At 41.0% G+C, this 18,964-nt stretch overlaps 1 protein-coding gene across 3 annotated transcripts in view; it reads left to right on the forward strand.

Annotated features, from left to right (window-relative positions):
- The window catches only part of DCLK1 (doublecortin like kinase 1), a 331,152-nt gene that overhangs the window by 242,429 nt on the left and 69,759 nt on the right, over positions 1 to 18,964 (forward strand). For 2 of the 3 annotated variants that reach the window (XM_026493126.4, XM_026493127.4), the window contains exon 6: positions 9,012 to 9,106. In XM_026493126.4, coding sequence (XP_026348911.1) covers positions 9,012 to 9,106 — 95 coding nt within the window. Of the gene's footprint in view, positions 1 to 9,011; positions 9,107 to 12,806; positions 17,743 to 18,964 lie in introns of those variants that run through there. The other variant, XM_026493132.4, reaches the window with a different exon arrangement.

The following is an 18,964-nucleotide window of genomic DNA, read 5'->3' on the forward strand; positions in this document are numbered from 1 at the left end:
CTTCCCCAGACTTCACATTTGTATGTGACTCTGGAAATCCTGCAGTTTTCTTATTTATGCTATTCAAATTTTCCTTTTTTACAGTTATATAAAAATATTTTATGCAACATATGCAGATAAGACAGGAATCAAAGTTGGGGAAGCAAAGAGAATTTTAATCAGCTTTTTAGTCCAATATGTCAACTTTTTTTGATTTATATCAAACACCTTCAAAGGCAGATTGCTAGCTATTATTTTTTTTAGCTCAGTCTTTTCCTATAATGTAGATTTCAGCCTTATATATTCTATGGAGGATCTTTGCTGCTTTTGGGTTCCGAGGGAAATCTTGAAAACAAAATGCACCAAGGAGATCAAGGGGGTTCATGCTTCATCTCTTGTGTTTTTAGAATTTTCTCCTGCATATAACACTCAGTCCTCCTCCCATTTCTCTTTCCCTGCACTTATCAATTCCTGTTAGCGCTCACCCTCAGTAGGCGAGTGTCTCCAAAGATACTTTTCAAAGCTTTGAACCATTATCTTGACCCACTCTCTGTAGGGGGCAGGCAGCACCCTACATCAGCTGCCTTTATGAACTCCTCACTGGAAATGCCCCCGTATTAATTAAATGCATATTTCCTGAACATCCACTGTGTTCCAGGCATGTATTAGGTCCCAAGGACACAAAGATGATTAAACCACAGTTCTTGTCTTCAAGTTGGGAGATAAGCATATATCTGTATATCTATCTATATCTATCTATCTATCTATCTATCTATCTATCTATCTATCTATCACATATCTATCTATATCTATCTATATCTATATCTATATCTATATCTATATCTATATCTATATATCACATACTGTAATAGTGTAGAAAGTGCCATGACAGCCCAGAGGAGGAAAGGGTTAGATCTCATTCATGGGGTCAGGACGAACTTCCAAGAGACAAGGACTTAACAAGTTGAAGGATCCTGCCAGCATGGTATCGGCACTTGAAGAAGCAATGTGAGGTAAGGCGCAAAAGCATGAAAGTACATGGGCATATTTAAGGAACTGTTGTTTGTCCAATAAAAACACATGATAGGTTGGAGGAAGAGGTTGGAGAAGATGGTGGTACCCACGCTGGTTGTGGTCATTGCACGGGCTCATGAAGGCGTGTTTTTGTTGTAGGTATTAGGGGATGAATGAGAATTTAAGGTAAGACCATGATTTGATTTTTATTTGAATTTTAGAAACAATAGTGCAGTGGTAGAGAGGGTGGCTACACAGGGGGCCAAGGGCCATGGAAGGCTCCATGAGGCCCCTGCAGTCATCCTGGAAAGAAATTGTCAGGGTAGAATTTAAACAGCAATGTTGGGGATGGGGTAGACTTTGAAAAGGAAATGAACCGGGAATTTAAAGGATATGAGGCCAGAAAAGGAGAGAGGAATCAGAGATGAGGAGCAGCTTTGAGCATGGAGGAGGAGTGGTAGGTGAGTACATTTCAGACGTGTGGAGTGTGAGTTGCTTTGGAAACATCAGTAGGCAGTTAGGAATAAGGAACTGTGTTTAAGTCAGATTTGAACCAATGATAGGTATTGGGGAGATCCTGGCATATAGCAGTGATTTAAATACTAGAAATGCAGGATGCCTCTCCCTCCGCCCCAATGAAAGGTGTGCAGAGTAAGGGTGGGCACGGAAGCATGGTGACTGTCTGCGGTTAGAAGAGCACATCAGAAGAGGCAGGAGAAGCTTGACAGAGCAGTGAAGAAGTCACAGGGCAGAAAGTTTCGAGATGAAGGGAGAGGCCAGAAATGTCTGATGTGAAGTCTAGTAGCGTGAGAACAGTGAGGAGGTCATAGGACTTGGCAGCGAGGACACCACTGGTAGAACTGCACTGAGGCTGACTCCCGGGCTCAGCTGTAAGGGCTGGCCGTCCTGCAATACCCAGTAGGGTGCGGGGCAAGGCATCTGCATGGGGACCAGAGGAGCTGAGAGCTCTTTGGTCCCGGGACACTCACCCACCCTGATCTAAGGTGCCCTTACACACCCAGTTCCGTCAAAATAACCACAGCCTGTTCTGGGATCCCAGCTGACACATAATTTTCATAATTTTAAAAGATTCATTTATTTATTTTAGAGAGAGAGCACGTGAGCTGGGAGAGGGGCAGAGGGAGAGAGAAAGAGAGACAGAAGCAGACTCCCCACTGAGCGCAAAGCCCGCCACAGGTCTCCGTTCCATGACCCTGAGATCATGACCTGAGCCGAAATCACAACCCAGACGCTCAACCTACTGAGCCATCCAGATGCCCCGCATTTTCATAATTTTAAATCAAAGGTCTCCCGGTGACCCTATTTTATTGTTGAATTAAATTGTTCCCCCTTTTCCCCTGAAATCATCTTTGACTCCTTTTCCCCCCTCCTCTTCTATATTCACTTGTCACTAGTCTTCCTGGCTCCCCCTTTGCAGTGCTGTTCTAGGGCTCCAATTTCTCACAGGCTACAGAAACTGCTTGCTAGGTGGCCTCATCCCTGCTTTTGTCCTCTACCCCTTACATCTGCTCTGCATACTGATGTCAGACTTGTGGCCATGACTTCTTGTCTGTCCAAAAAAGTCCAAACTCCTTATTCTCATAGGAAGAACTATCTTGATTTGGCCACAGTCTTCCTTTCCAGCTGCATCTCCCACTTTCCCTCTGGACTTACGCTTTATCCTGTGAACTAATTTAAATTGCTTCCAGATACCCCTTGGGCTTGTCCACTTGGCACCTTTCGGAGTCCAAGGAGCCTTCTTCTGCCCCTTCAGCTGTCAAAAACGCACATACCCAGTTGGCCCAGATGACCTCTGTGAAACGTCCCCTGATCACCTCACTGTTTAGGGTCTTCTCTCCCCTACAATCCTATGACAATTGATTTGGCTCCTGGTCTCTAGGTGACATATCATATCACCTTCCTAGGTTGTAAGGTTTCTGAGAACAGGAGTTCTTTACACATTCTATACTCTTTAGTGTTTCCAAGTTTAAAGTAAGCACTAGGTAAATTGACTAGATGAGTGAATTGAGAAATACTAGGATCTGTTCAGGTTGCCTAGGTTTCCTGGTATTCAAGGGTCTTTTTGTTAATATTTATTTAAAGAATTAATTCATGGAGCCAAGTCACTTCTTGTATCCCCACAGTTTCTGTGGACTCCCCAGTTCCCATTATTCTCAGTAGACCGTCCATTTGAATTGGACCCATTGTGTCAGTTTAAGAAGGAAATGTAGGGGCACTTGGGTGGTGCAGTCAGTTAAGTGAGGGACTCTTGGTTTCAGCTCAGGTTGTGATCTTGAGCCCTGAGATCGAGTTCTGCTAAGACTCTCTCTCCCTGGGGCGCCTGGGTGGCTCAGCCGTTAAGTGTCTACCTTTGGCTCTTGTCATGATCCCAGCGTTCTGGGATCGAGCCCTGCATCGGGCTCCCTGCTCGGTGGGAAGCCTGCTTCTCCCTCTCACACTCCCCTTGCTTGTGTTCCCTCTCTCGCTGCCTCTCTCTATCAAAAAAAATAAATAAAATCTTTTAAAAAAATAAAAAGAGACTCTCTCTCCCTCTCCCTCTCCCTCTGCCCTTCTCCCACAAAAAAATAAATAAATCTAAAAAAAAAAAAGGAAATATAGATAAACAGAGAAATTCAGAGATCCACCTCACTATGAGTTGAGCATCTATGAAGATAGAATTAGGAAAAAGCATCTTTCCTCAAGTCCCCTGACCCCCCAGCCCATTAGATAGTTTTCTGTTTTCTCTTGGCCTCCTTTGACTCCATCTGCTTTTTGCTTCTTTTTCTCCTTCTTCTTCGCAATAATGTGGCCCACAATGGACCAAGGCTAGGAAAAGAAAGTTTAGAGTATCTATGGCCTCCTCCATGATCAGGGAATGAGTGAATGTCTAAGGCGAGCAGTCAGATCTCCTCAACAACACGCCTGAATCACTGCCCCCTAAATCCACAGCCGGACCGCATAGGCTGCAATGCAGCAGCATAAATACACCAGCCACCTGTGTGCAGAAGGGAGCTAGGGAAAGGACAAGGTGGATGTTCATGTCTAAAAAGTTACCTTGTGGTTAGATAATCTTGCTTGGAGATGGGTCTGATTTCAGGACCAGTTTGAGACATTTAAACATTTAGCTTCCACATGTGGTCTGAGACTTTTAGGAACGAAACTGTAAAGAGAAGAAACCCTTTAAGTTCACAAAGGCATTACTAAATTAATACACACGTGTGTCTAGTCATTTAAAAGGAGCAATGAATTAGTAAAATATTCCGAATTCTAGAGGGTTTTTTTAGTAACTTTCATATTCAATTATAAGTTTTGGGGCCAATAGAAAGGGGCCAATAAACAGAGACAGACACGTAGTAAGTGTGGTGTGTGCACTGTGTGTGCTGACTGATTGATTCCAGAGCCCTGGATTATGGCTTCAGTGAGTAAAATAGAGGGGGGTCATCTCTCTGAAATGATAAAGGGAAAGGTGAGGCTGGATCCTGAGGAGGAACATCCCGTGACCAGTTCATGCTGTTGTGTCCCTGATGGGCTTGGGGAAAGTCAGCTCCACGGACTTCGCGCACAGCTCTTTGGTGGCCAGTGACGTGACTGATAATCATGGGGTCTCTGAATAATCCAGCCTCAAGAGTAGCACTTCTCATTCAGAGGTAACAAGAAGAGCAAGGGATGCAGGAATGAAGGAAAACGAACCCAGATAGATCTGAATAAAGGGAACCCTAACGTTACAAGGCAGTGGATCTGATGAGTACTTCAGTCAGGCAGATGTAGTGACGTCCAGATGGAAATAAGGAATTGTTAGACCTGCTTGTCCACTTAAAAACAACCATACTGAGTTGAACATCCCCCCTCCCCGGAAATACAGAATGCTTTAGTAGAGGAATACTTTATTCTGCAAAGTAATGCCATTTGTTACTTGAATTTTAACAAGTTCTACTAAATAGGTGACAAAGCCGTCTCTACTGGCATTCAGAGACTTCGGGTTGTACAGGATAAAAAACAACTGCACTCAATACATGCATCAGCCTTATGAAAGAAAATTATGTATTCCAGCAGTGAGTCAACAATAAGGTGTGCGGTATTGTCTGGATGTCAAGAACCGTTTTAAGAGTTGCTAATGCTTTTTTAGGTGGCCAAGAGCAAGAGTCTGAATAGAAACTCTGACCCTAAGAATACAAGCCGTTCCCAACTTTGAAGCACGTTGTGTTCCAAAACTGTTTGATCGTAAATGGCTTGTTTGGCACTTGAGCTCCGTCTCTCTGGAGAGACGGCAACAGAAGAGAAGCCCTGAGTCCAGGGGTTTTACATGAAAGAGGCGCCCCAGTGATAGAGAGGGAAGCCCAGAGGTCCTTAGCCCTGAAGATGGGGGGACAAAAGTTCTAGACATGTCCTGACGTGTCAGGACAGTCCACTCATGGGGAAAGTGTGCAGTTTTTTGAAAAGACATACATGAGATCTTTCCAGCTGTTCATCTTTGGGCAAATGACTTCATCGAAAGCAGGAAAGGTTATACCAACCTACACTGCACAATTGGTGTCACATACGTTGCTTCACTCTTTTTTTTTTTTAAGATTTTATTTATTTATTTGTCAGAGAGAGAGAGAGAGAGAGAAAGAGCACAAGCAGGGGGAGCAGCAGGCAGAGGGAGAAGCAGGCTCCCTGCAGAGCAGGGAGACCCATGCGGGACTCGATCCCAGAGAGAGAGAGAGAGAGAGAAAGAGCACAAGCAGGGGGAGCAGCAGGCAGAGGGAGAAGCAGGCTCCCTGCAGAGCAGGGAGACCCATGCGGGACTCGATCCCAGGACCCTGGCATCATGACTTGAGCTGAAGGCAGACACTAAACCAACTGAGCCCCCCAGGCGTCCCTAAGTTGTTTTAGTCTGACATGTCCAAATTCTCTGTGTCCTTCCAAACTTATTCCCTCCCTCCTTGCCTCAAGCCTCTTCAACCAGCCGGGTACTACGTCCTATAGTTTTCAACCCTAAAATCTCTCCTGAATGTTTCCGTTTACGTCTACCCCAACGGCACCACCCTCTACCCAGCCACACCATCCCTCTGACCACAGGACACTTAAATGTGCCATACTCCCTCCTGCCTAGACATTCTCCTCGGGCTATCCCCAAGCCCATTATCATTCTCCCCTAATCCATTCTTGACAAGCAAGAGCTCTTGAGAGCTTTTAAAAATACAAGCCTGATCGCCTAGCTCTTGCTTAAAATCATTCAAGAGCGTGTCATTGCCCTTTGGATAAAAATCAAACTCTTTAATAGGAATTTTAAAGCCCTGCATTATGGGACCCCTACCAACTCCTCCACCTTCAGTTTTAGGTTCTTTCCCTCCAGCTCCATTTACCTGCTAGGCCAGCTTCTTCAGGTCTTTTCAATGCACCACACTTCTCCCAACCCCAGGCCCAGCCACAAAACAGGTGGTCCCCTGGCCTTGGAACACTTTTCCTTCGTTGTGCCTTGCCCTCTTTCACCTGCAAAATCCTACTAATACTTCCGTGGGGTTTCCTTACCCTCTCTGTATGGTGTAGGGTGACTTTGACCCCATAGTCTGTTAGGATTTCAGAGGCAACACTTGAAACCTCCCTCCTCAAAATACTTCATTGTGATTTACTAGCTTAGTTACCTGATTTCCTGCAGACTAGCAGGCTGGCGCCTTGGGGATGTAGTGGTGAAGAGTGCAGATTCTGGGTTGCTTGGTTAGGTTTGGGGCTCTGTCCCCGTGTTTGCTGGTCACCTTGCTTATCATTTTATGCCTCAGTTTCCTCTTCTGTAAAAGAACACTGCCCGCCTCATAGTTATTGTGTTAAATGAGCTACTGTATACATATATGCTTATAAGTACACGTGTAAAAGGCTAAATTAAGTGCATTAACTGATGCATAGAAAAGAAGTTTTTGATAAACTGAGCTGCACACAGAATGGGTACTTACCAAATGCAAACATATTGCACTTTTGTTTTGCTTTTGGAAAAGGCTAAGGCTGTCATCCTGGAGTCCACTCTCTCTTTTTCTTCCTTTTCCATAAGCTTTATAAAATTAGTGAATCAAAAGTAAAAAATGTTAATACTCTGCCTGCTTCCCTATTTGCTCTTCCCCCGCCCCCCCCCCCCGGTCTGGGAACCCCTAGGTGTGATGTAGAGATGTAAAGTGGGGAAGTGGACAAAGAAAATGTGACTTTCATAAAACCTGTCTTTGTCAACTCGGAGGGATCTCGTCTGGTTAGTTCTAGCTTCTGCCTCTGCCCCCAGTTCTCAGTTCTTGCCTGTGTCCAAGCCCGGCCCCCACAGAGGCCAAAGGCTGGAAGTCCAGTATGAAGAGGCCTGAGCAGCGTGTTCTTTCCACAAAGAAAGGACTGCAGAATGCAAGCAAATTAAAGCCCTCTCGGTGCTTCCTACTTTAACCTGCTGCCCCCATTGTAGTTTGTTGTTGTTTCAAAGGCGCCGCTAAATACATTTCAAAGGCAAAACGACCCATTAGAGCAGCATGGGTTATGTGACATTTTTGCAAGGTCTTTAAAGAAGATGACAAAACAAGGAGCTTCCCACTCCCTTGGGCACTAAGTTTTTGTGCCAACCGTGTTTGTGAAAACCCAATAAACATTGTACCAAGGCACTGAATTTTGTGAGGGTGTACTTATTACCCAGGTAGTCACCAGGTTTTAGAAGTTATTGTCATTTTGATTTTTGGATGAGTCATTGGGCCTCTTGCCCCCCAGGCACTTCATTATGATTCAGAGCAAAGTACGAGAGGGCTCAGCTTCCGGGAGTTAGAGGTGTCGGGGGTGGGGGCTGCCGCGGTTCTGCTTTGGCATGAGGCTTAATTGACACCTTTGATGTAGCCTAAGACAGAACCCGCACCTCCCACTGCTGCTTGGAAGACGTCAGCCTTACGCAGAGAAGGCATCTGCTGATGAATCCTGCATCTCATTCCGCCTGCTCTGGGAGCAGCCTTAGCCATCCCTAACTAATCCAACTGTTTCCCAGTTCCGCCGGGCTCGGCTCAGTGCTGAGAAGGGATACCGCCTCTTGCTCTTGCCAGGTTAAACACTAAGACTGTGTCCATGTTAGAACTCATAGAAGGTAAGTTCAATGCATTATTGCTCTCTCCTTCATGGAAAATGTTTCTCGTGCGCCCTCAAGAATGTGTGTGTATCTCGTGGCTAATTCTCCTTCTCTGACTGTGGATATAAAACATGTGAAAACGTTGTCCTGTTTATGGGTGATAGAGTGGCAGCCTTTCTATATCTTTATAAAGTCATGTCTCCAGAGTGTGTTATCAGTTCCTAGAGGTGATGCGACTCAGAGAAAAAAATTGCTTACTTGAGTTCCGTGGAGTTGATTGCATTTAGTGATAATGTTGTATAAAACTCTTGAGAGTCCGGGAGAATTCTAGTGATTTAAACCTATCAGAAAGCAGCTTTTATTTTCAGTAGCAAGGAAGACAGACCGTAAGGAGTTTCTGGGTGTCTGTGCCAATGAGTTTGTCCTGTTGCAGGCAGGTCCTTCAGAGTTAGACCGGAGGGATATTAGGGCACAAGTGGATACAGGAGCTTCTAGAAGTGAGTTCTTAACTGTAAAAAGATAGGGGTCTTTTCTAACAAGGCACTGGGAATATCACTTGTGAGCTGTGCTAATATTTACTCTTACTGGGTGGTGCTGGGAAGCTAAACTCCAGAATTAAGGACGAATCCCATTGAAAATGTCTCAGGACCTTAACCACATGGCTAAAATCTATTGGCACAGTTCAAGGCACTGTGAATAAATTCATCAGGAAAGTTGTCCAAAGTACATTTTTAAGCATTTTAATGTAGCCTGATGCCATATTTAGCATAAGACTAGCAAAACCGTGAATTTCTGAAGATTATTCCCGGAAGCTGTTTTTCAGGACGACAGAGAGAAAGGTGTCTGGAATTTTAGCAAATGTCCCTCTATAATTGCTTGTTTCTTGGAAAAGACAATTTGTCATGAAAAATTTTTAACAAGCCGTTTTTTTCTCTCTGTGATTCGTTGCTTCTAGTTAATGGAACCCCTGGTAGTCAGCTGTCTACTCCACGCTCGGGCAAGTCGCCAAGCCCATCACCCACCAGCCCGGGAAGCCTGCGGAAGCAGAGGGTAAGGCACTAAGTGATCTCCTTGTTTCAGACCTGCCTGAGCTTCCGTGCAGAATGACACAGGTGCAGCTCCCAGGAGCACTGCCTGTCTCTAAGTAACAACCAGGTGAGGGCAGGCAGCGACATGGCAGGCCACTTACTGTGACTGTGGCTTCCCTTAGCTAGAAGTCAGGGCTTTTGTTTTCTCTCAATGCGTCTGAAGCTTAGCTCTGAGAAGAATCAAAGTTGCAGCCTGACTTTTAAATACCCCACCTCTTTTTGTCCTGAAGGGGCAAAAAGACTTTATTGACACTGGTTTGTAAGCTTCCCTAGTTGTGAGGAGTTTCATTAGACCTCATCACTGCCCATCAGCCTTCCTTAGGAAGGAAAGGTACACACAGTGCCATTTCAGAGGCTATGGTGGGGAATTGCTTTCTGGCACAGAATGGTGGTCTGGAGCGGCTTAGTGTCCTTGGCACAGAGAATGGGTACAGATGACATGTGTTTTTGTGAATGAAACCTACATTGAATGCCTTCTCTTTCATCATTACTTGCACTTTTTTTTTTTTTTTTTTTTTTTTTTTTTTTTTAGCTTTTTGTGTAATACTAGAGAAGTTGACTGAGCTTGGAGACCCAAGTCAAAAAGTTACTGGAAAGAGTGTTAGTTTCTCCTTGCTCAGGGGTGGGGAAGAACTACTGTTCTTATCCCCTCGCAACCTGTACCGTCTGTCTTTTCCAGTAACACCACAGCAGGAATAAAAGGGACGGGAAGGGGAGGAGAGAAAGGCGCAGAGGAGGGAAGGGAGGGCCTTTTACTGTCCTGATTTCACAAGCGAGGTGGAGAGGAATATGTGCTCTTGGGAGGTTTTATGATGGTGCTCACCGAACATTTTAATAAGAAAGGGCTCCTTGGAGGCTTCTGAACTCAGAGACTGGATTCTTTGTTTGGTTTCTTTTATTATGTGCTTTAAAATGAAACTTCTAAGTGCCCGAACTTTAAACTGCATCCAAGTTGAAAGCTCTTCTCTTCGAACCCCCTGCGAGGTTGTATCCACATGCTGCCATCTAAAAGCGGGGGCCCGGGTCCCTTCGGCGCCTGGCCCCCCAAGTGTCGGGGTGTGTGGTCTTTCTCCACGGAGCCTCCTGGCATCGGGTGTAGAGTGTTCAGACAATTTGGTGAGGCCTGAGCCTGGGCACCGGCTCCTCCACTAAATGGCTGTGTTATCTTCGATAAGTCTGTTTTCCTCTCTGCGTCTCAGTTGGAAAAACAAAGCGGGAAAGAGGCTCTTTCCAGATAGAAAACCCAATAATTCCATTCCATCTGAGTGTTTTCAGTGTGGGTTTCTTGTTGGCCACAGTCTAATTTGGCGTTTTGAAGTACAAGAATCCTTAGTGAACTACTAAAAGAATTGCCGAATTCATGGAGTCCCCTAAGTGTCTATCCTTGAGCAGAGGAAGGGGGAGGGGGGTGATTCTTTTCTAGGAAACGTTACCCAGCAAGGCCCCCTTCTATAGGGTCAGCCATATGTAGCACAGATAGTGCTCTTCCTGAGAATATTCTCTCTTTTGAAGTATATGCTTTAGTATACCTGGCGTAGTAATCCCTCTCCATCCTTTGCGCAAATTAAACTCAGAATCAGGATTAAGCTCATGCTCGGTTGCTGAGACTAAATCATGGTGACTGAGAGTCCTTGCCATAGGTCTGAGCTTCCCTCCCTGCTTGCTTATTGGCGAGACCTCTGTCGTGGGGATATAAAGTGCTTGGCCCAACTGTCCCTGGGTTGGCAGAAGGAGGCTCGAGTTTGCTTCTTCTGCCCTCTGTACTCTTGGCGTCACTATGATTTTGTCCAAATGAGGCAGAAAGTGTCTATCCAGTGACTAGCAGCTGTGTGGCCAATGGCTTCTATAGTTACCATTGCCAGCACTTGGGGAATGATTATCAGGGGTGGTTCTCTTGTAGATTCTTCACCGTGTCATTTAAACTACCAATGCAAGCATCTACTTGAGAGGGGAAAATAATCGCATTTGTTTCAGGGAGACAAAGGGTTTATCGTCATCTGAAAACATTTATTAAGCACATGTTGTGAGCAGAGCCCTGGATAATTCAGAGATGGTTCAGTTTCCAGGCTTTTAAATTTAGCCCGTAAATGAACATCCTCTGTCCATGTACCATGTCAGTGCGCAGAGACAGTCCCAGCTGCTTTAGCGAGAGAAGCTTTCATCTTGGTGTGGAGGCAACTGCATCAAATAGCCCCTCCCGGTTAAGATGGGCCTAGAATATCCCTAAAAACTGATCCTGTTTCAAATTTGGTTAATGTTCTTCTCAAATGGTTGGCTATACTCCTATGCAGGAAATACTGAAATAAGTGAAAGATGGCAAGTGCTAAAAGAAGAGACTTCAAAGAATAAATTAACTCTTTTTATTGCAAATTGGAAAACAGTAGCTAGTTCTATTTTTCCTTCTGTGTTGCCTAGCAACATAGCCAGGAAAATGAGTTGGCTGTGCCCCCCAACACACACACACACACACACACACACACATTTACACTGCCTACCTCTTTTTTTTAAAATGAGAACATATTTTTTTTAATTTGTAAAGGAATAGCAAGACATTTCACCACTTTCTTCACAATTAAGAAAAATCTATATTTTTATTTATGTTAATTATGATGATTTAATCAGCTTTTTTCCTTCCTTTAAAATCATATTTTTATGTTACAGCTTTTGGTATTTTAGAATAGTCATATACAATAAGAGTCTGCAGACCAGATATTTTTCTTCATAAAAGCATTGGTGGCAATGTACCAAACAACCTCCCTATTTTTCCAAAACACTATTATTTAAATTGCTGTCTAGAAGCATTTAACTGGTCACAGAAGCAGATCTTAGAGGATCTTTTCCATCCATGAACTTTTTTGGGTCTTATTTCTTAGTCCATCAGGAGGAAACGTGTTGTGGTGTGTAGGTTGAATGAAGCTCCCCATTATACTCCCACATGGCTGACTTGTGTAGATTATCTGATCAGTCAGATGATGTGAGGAGTGGGTGGTACAAAATAGAAAAGAAGCCAGGATCCTAGACCGTCTGCAGATCTGAGCTGGTTGCCTGGCTACCAACTGAGAGATCTCCTAGCAGAAGGGGGGGGGGAGGGAGGGAAAAGGGAGGTGATTGGTGAGGGCTTGGAGAACCGGAAGAACATTGGGAAGGGAAGGGGAGGTGAAGCTTGCATTTTTTCTGTCTTCCAAATATAAAATTTTAAAAAGACAGTTTTTATCGGGTTAATGCGATATGCAAACGCAATGCTTGGGTTACTGCTCTGTGACCAGAATTTGCTGAATGCCCTCTGGGGTTCCTGACAAATTATTTTGTGAGGTAAGCACATTCCTCTTCCCCCCACAATGGGAAGGAGATGTTCAAGGAAGAATTGCCTTGACACCTAGTAGTGGAGTTGGCATGGACAGCCCTCAGGGGTTATAAGACTCAACAGGACACAGAAGGCAATAGCTCCGAAGCAATTCAAGCCAATAAGGCAAAATAAGCACCATTTATGTCGGCTTAAATGGTTTCTCAGTTATTACCTTTCCTCCAAATTTGGAGACTCTAAAAGGTCTGATGACCTTTGAAACCGGGGATGCTTATGCATTTTTGCTCCACTCCTGAGAGAGCCACAGGGCACCCAAGAAAGCCAAGTAAACAAATCTATACCGCCCTTCATCTTACAGGACCTGTATCGCCCCCTCTCTTCGGATGATTTGGATTCAGTAGGAGACTCAGTGTAAAAGAGACAATGGAGCAATGTATATGGTTTGTGATTGGGTGAAGGTGTTTCGCATTTCCTAAGAAAAGTCTAACAGCAAAATACACAAAAGAGTTTTGCATACCTTGAAATTATGAACTCAGACCATGTAAAAGTAAATATACAGGCATTTTATATTCATGATGTTAATCCTTGAAGGTTTTTTTTTTATATGTATATTTCCTACATTGATTTGATTGGGGGAACTCGATTTCTGGGTTTTGTTTTTTTTGTTTTGTTTTTTTGTCTTTTTTTTTGCAAGGCCTGGCTTTAAATGAATTTCCTTGAGTATAAGAACAACCTAATGATATAGCAATATAGGGTCATAATTTCTGCAGATGGGGTTTCCATTCAATCATAAGTAGACATATAGATACAATTTTCCTATACTTTTGGTCAAGTGAATTATAATGGCACCAGCAGACATTTTTTTTTCTTAAAGTTATATTCTTTTGAAAATTTGGATTGTTGATTTTTTTAAAGATACTTCTATTGCAAAATAATAAAAATACTCAAGTCGATTTTTTTTTTCTTCCTGGATAGTAGACAAAGCTACTTACCATTTCGTGGGTTAATATATCTGAGGGAAAACACTCATGTCAAGGACACATCTCATGAAGACTCTAACATTAGGCGTTAGAAACTTGTTTTTTTCATCAAGTAAATTTTCTTAAACTTACCTTTTCATTGGAAGCAGCATAAATATAGCTTAAACGACATACCAACATGAAGAACTTGTTCAGTGGTATTGCTATAAATTACATAACTCCTCCCTACAACCATATATGTGATTTTTCAAATGTGAAAAGGCTGAAACTAGAAAACTTTTTTTTTTTTTTAAACACACAGACCTAAAAAAATTGTGTCTGGATTTCTTCTAAGAAGAATCCATTTAAAAGCAAAAGTCTCTTAAATGGTGCTATGTAAATCAGGCCCTCAATATCCAAATCTCCATTCAGAGAAGTCCTGATGTTTTAGAAATTTTCGTATGCAAAACTCCTTTTGTGTTAAACCAAGTAAGTCTATGATTATAATCCACTGTTTAACATTAACCTACTAATTCTGCTCTTCTCGTCCTCTGTTTTAAAAATCATAGTCAGCTTTGCTTAAACATAAAATAATTATTTTAAAATCTGAATGTTAAAAATTAATTTAATGTGTATGGTCTATTGTATGTAAGCCATACCCTAGTGGTCATTTAGTTTTACTAGTTCAAACACTAACAATTTAAGACTTGTGAAGCATGGTTTTGATATTCCACAGGCTTGACATATCTCAGTAGGTGATAAATTAAAAATGTATGATGCCATTTGGAGGCCTTTCCTTGAGTTTTTTTTTTTTCAAATTTTACTTGAAAACAATTTAAAAACAAAATGTTTGATTCAAGATGGAGAGAAATTCAGTTGTCATATACTGTTTTAAATGGTATCAATTTATCTCCTTGATAAATTGCTCAACTATCAAATTTTACCATCTGGTTTATTGTTACATATGTTACCATCTCACTTTCCAAGTGAATAAAACATTTCAACCAAAAGAAGAAAAAAAAAAAAAAAAGAAAGAAAGAAAGAAAGAAAAGAGTCCAGGCAATCTAACAGCATCTGAAAACTTAGCCTTATAATAATTAGTGCCTCATTATCCTGTCTGTTGGAGAAAAAGACATTTCTCTGGCAGGTTATTCGAACCGCAAACTGAATCATTCCATCTTGAAAGAACAGTTCATAATAATACCTGTTCCAGACTTCAGGTTTAAAAACTGTTTCCAATAGACACGAACAGAGACTCCTGCTGAGATCAAAAGACTGCTTTGTTTTAGCCGAAACAGTAAACATCTGTGCAGTTGCCTATGCTGGTGTCTGTTCTAGTTATGTCTTCGTAAAATGCATTACTTAATACAGTTGAGTCCATAAAAGATTAGTATGTATTTGACTGAACTGTCAAAAATGCAAAGAAAGCAGTGGAACAGTGAACTGAAATCTGGTGGGGTCAGATGGTTCAGAACAAAAATAAATTCCAAAAATGTTCACTTCCCTGCACTGTCAATCTTAGGGACAAGTACCGCTTAGAAAGGTCCAATAAATGCTATTTGTTCTAGAGAAGTGGCAGGTATTGCCAACTGATACGAAGCCCATGGCTTTGATACGAAGCCCATGGCTAGTACAAGCGACAAGAAACTGTGCTTGTACTAATTGCCGATAGGTATCATGGCCAGCTTTCCATTCAGGCAGTTCCAAAGGAAATGCTGTTGCACAGCATTTAATCTTTTGAACATATGACTTTTATTAAAGGACTGTTCAGAGGCAATATATATCATTTACTTTTTGAAACTGAAGTCCCTCGGAGATTGAAACAACACACCATTTATAGACTTTGAGATCTCTTTCTATACAGAGTGTAATTCCATTATACTAAAACAGAAATTAAAAAAGAAAAGAAAAAAACCTCTTAGCAACAAACCAGACGTTTTCAGTTCATTGGTGGAATCAAATTGATGATTTATAGGCACTTAAGATTTAGTTACGTACAGAATTCTTTTTAAAAAATTGGGCCCTAAACTTTAAAATTGTTCTACAGAGCAGGAGAGAGGTCCAGCAAAAACCATGCATTTTTGTCCTTACAGTAAACCTTAAATGTGCTATGAAGACATTGTGCTCTAGTTAAAAGTTTGATACTTCTTCATTTGCACTCACTTTTTTTTTTCTTAGACATCATAGACAAAGATAGGATAAGTATTTCCCTGCTTTCAGCATTTTAGAAATGCAAACCAATGACGTATCAAGTGTGAAGCTCGGTGTGCACTCAGAGGACTGGTTCCGAAAGCCTCGTGCTTTATTCTTCTTTGTCTTGCTTGATCAGTCAAGTCGGGGGGGAAATCCACAATGGTTCTACACCATCAGAAGCTTTTAAGACATTTCAGGTCCACCCATCTGTACACATCCCTGTGTTCTTATATTGGCTCATCTAAATATTAAAAAATCAAGTATTACTTTCTAAAAACATTTATGTATGATACGTGTTCCCTATGTTATCCAACAGGGCTATTTCGTTGTACCCACTGCAAATCTATACATGATTGGGCTCGCTTTTTGTTTTTGTTTTATCGTTCCCCATTTAAAAACAATGAAGCCTGGAAGCTTATTTCTTAATGAAAATAGAGAAAGATATTCTTGAAAAATAATCCCATATATTTGAGCTATTGGACTGCTCAATTTTTCATATGTGGCCATATATCTATACAGGCGTGTGGATGTCTATGTAAATTTTCAGGGCTCAGTGTGTATATGGGTGTGCTTACGTTAAGTATTTGTGTATGTTCATAGACCGTAAACAGTAAAATATGGTGTTTGTGACACAGCCTTATGAGTTACTGGCTCTTGTGGAATTGTATGTAAAACCTTCATGTCATAAATTGTTAAATGTGATGTATTAGTTGGGGCGTTTTTAAGTTCAAAAGCAGTATGCTAAACTAGTAAAGGCAAAATGGCTCCAAACAGACGTACTGATTTAACAAACAAAAAAATTGGAATCCAGATACACAAAAAATGTGAAATTCAAACAAATCCAGTATTGTGTTAATTATTAAATATAAGCACACATTGATGTTTATATGATTATGTCTTGACCTTCAGGTATCAAAATGGGTGAATCCTATCACTGATGTTTTCTCTCACATGTATGTATTGATGACATATATCGATTGTCAATCAATATTCACTAAAAAATGAAATATCGATTTATAGGGTTGTGAGTAGTTGAGTGTTGTACTGAAACATAAATATAAAAGAATCTAAACTGTGTTTGATTTGAAGTAAGTTGGTCACAAGGCCAGATAACCTGTAAGGCAATTGTGTATGTTCTTTCAAAACACTATTCTAACTGTTGACATATTTTCAGTAGTAACCTTCCTATACTTGCTATATGTGTGTATATATCTACATAAATATATACACACTTGAAAATGTTAGTTGAATGAATTTATATGCATACATTTGCCCATTTATACATATTTGCATTAGCCTTGCTAGCATCTTTAATTGTGCATGTGAGTGAGAACTGTATTTGTTTGCGATATCCCCACAAGAGTGTAGTGTAAAAATTAGAGATATATTGAATTCAATATACCAATCGCCTGATGCAGTTTGTTATACTGTCAGCTGAAAAATATTTGTAATTTTGTGCCTGTAACGCATGTGGAAAAGATAGGAAATCTGAGGCCCTAGCTGTAATTTTCAAGAGTGCATGATATATAGTGTCTTTAAAATGTGGTTCATTTTAGTAAGGATGATGGGTAAATTCCAAGATAGTATACATGGTGCATGTAATACATGGCTGTTTGTATTATATATGGCCACAAAAAAGTTTTGAAGCCAGGAGAGTAGGCATCTGAAAGGTCACAGGCAAAGACCTATGAAAGTTAATTTTCTTGCGATGTGTATTTTTTCGTTTCTATTCATCAACAAGCAAGGAATTGAGTTATTTGTTTTAAGGACTTTTTCCTTCCAAATACACTATGGATGTTGTAAATTTGGATGAAATTTTTACAAAGAGGTCGACATGCTTTCTGCATACAGTTTGAGTTGCTTGGATGTATTCTCTTAAAAAGAGCGTTTGGTGTTAAAATGTTTTAAACAACACTATATTTTAAAAATCCATCGACTGAGGCCATCCGCAGAGTTTTATAGAGCTAAATGATGAGATGTTTCAGTGAACTACCCAGTTTTGAAAGTTCCATCACTTTGTGTTGTGGTTTCATTGTAAAATGTTATAGCTTGTATTTCCCACTGGACCATGTTATTTCCCTCAAAGTTAACTTTGTGACACTTACCACCTTAGAATAACTATGTAATAAACAGGAAAAACCACCTATGTTGTTCAGTGAGTTTCTTTCAGAAAACTTCTAAGTAGACATGGACACTGAAATGACTGTGAGGGCTAACGGTTACTTCCGGTTGCTTTTGTAACGAGGGTTATGACCTGCTTGTGATGTAATCCGCGTCAGCGAATTGATACTTGAGATACTGCCGAATGCCATCCCATGCCATCTAAAGTATAAAATACTGGCAATACAACAAAGTAAGACTATCTGATGAAGAATTCTGTTTCAGCTGCTTATATTAAAATCATTAATACGCTTTTCCTCTCAGGGTTGTCTTAAGGGTGAATTTGTCAGACAAATGGTCAACTGATTGAAAAAAAAAATCGACATGCATTTTTTAGACATACTAACTGTCTCCTGGGGTTGAAGGTATGTTTCTTAAGGTCATCTAATTGTAAGGTAGAGGGAATGATCATGTAGATACATATACATGGGTGTGTATACAAGTTATTTTAAAACCACTGAATAAATATATAAAATAAATATATAATAAAATAAATAGTGATGATAATAAAATATTTAATTACCCAACTTCAATCTAGAACAAAACTCCATACTTTATTTCATTCATAATGTGGCTTAAGGGAATATAGAAAATTCTCCTGGCTTTGTTAGAAAAATGGTTCATATTAAAATTATTATAGAAGTCCAAAATTCTAGTTTCAAACCTAACATTTTTGGTAGGTTCATTTTAACCTTAAAATTACAGTTTACTTTAGTTGGTTCTCTTTATTATTTCCATGATAGCCTAAATGTAACCAGTGCCCAAAGCAAGAATGGTACAATCGGAAGGAATGTTTACAAATTTTTAAAATTCCAAATTGTGTTTATGCTTTCTTAATATAATAGAGTTTAAAAATAAAGTATAGCAGGTGCCTGGAAGAGTCATGAGTTCCCTTCATCACAAACTAGGAGTCTCATTGGAGGAGTAAATCATAGAGGGAATTATTTTATCAAGAGGTGATAAACTAGATGACTTTCTGGTCCCCTTCCAAACTATGATTTCATAAAGAGTAACTCCTAAGAGGAGACATTGTGTCCCTATCTGCCCCCCTCTCCGCCCGACACAACAGTCTTTTCAGGACAAATGGTTCAGATTTTGAATTTATAGATCTTGGCCTAAGTGAGTATAGAGACTGGATTCAAGACGCAAGAGGGCTGCCTGACAAAACAAAGTTGTAACTAAATACATTAATTTTTGAAATCTT

This window comes from Ursus arctos, unplaced genomic scaffold (assembly GCF_023065955.2).
Source record: "Ursus arctos isolate Adak ecotype North America unplaced genomic scaffold, UrsArc2.0 scaffold_10, whole genome shotgun sequence".
NCBI classification, from domain to species: Eukaryota; Metazoa; Chordata; class Mammalia; order Carnivora; family Ursidae; genus Ursus; species Ursus arctos.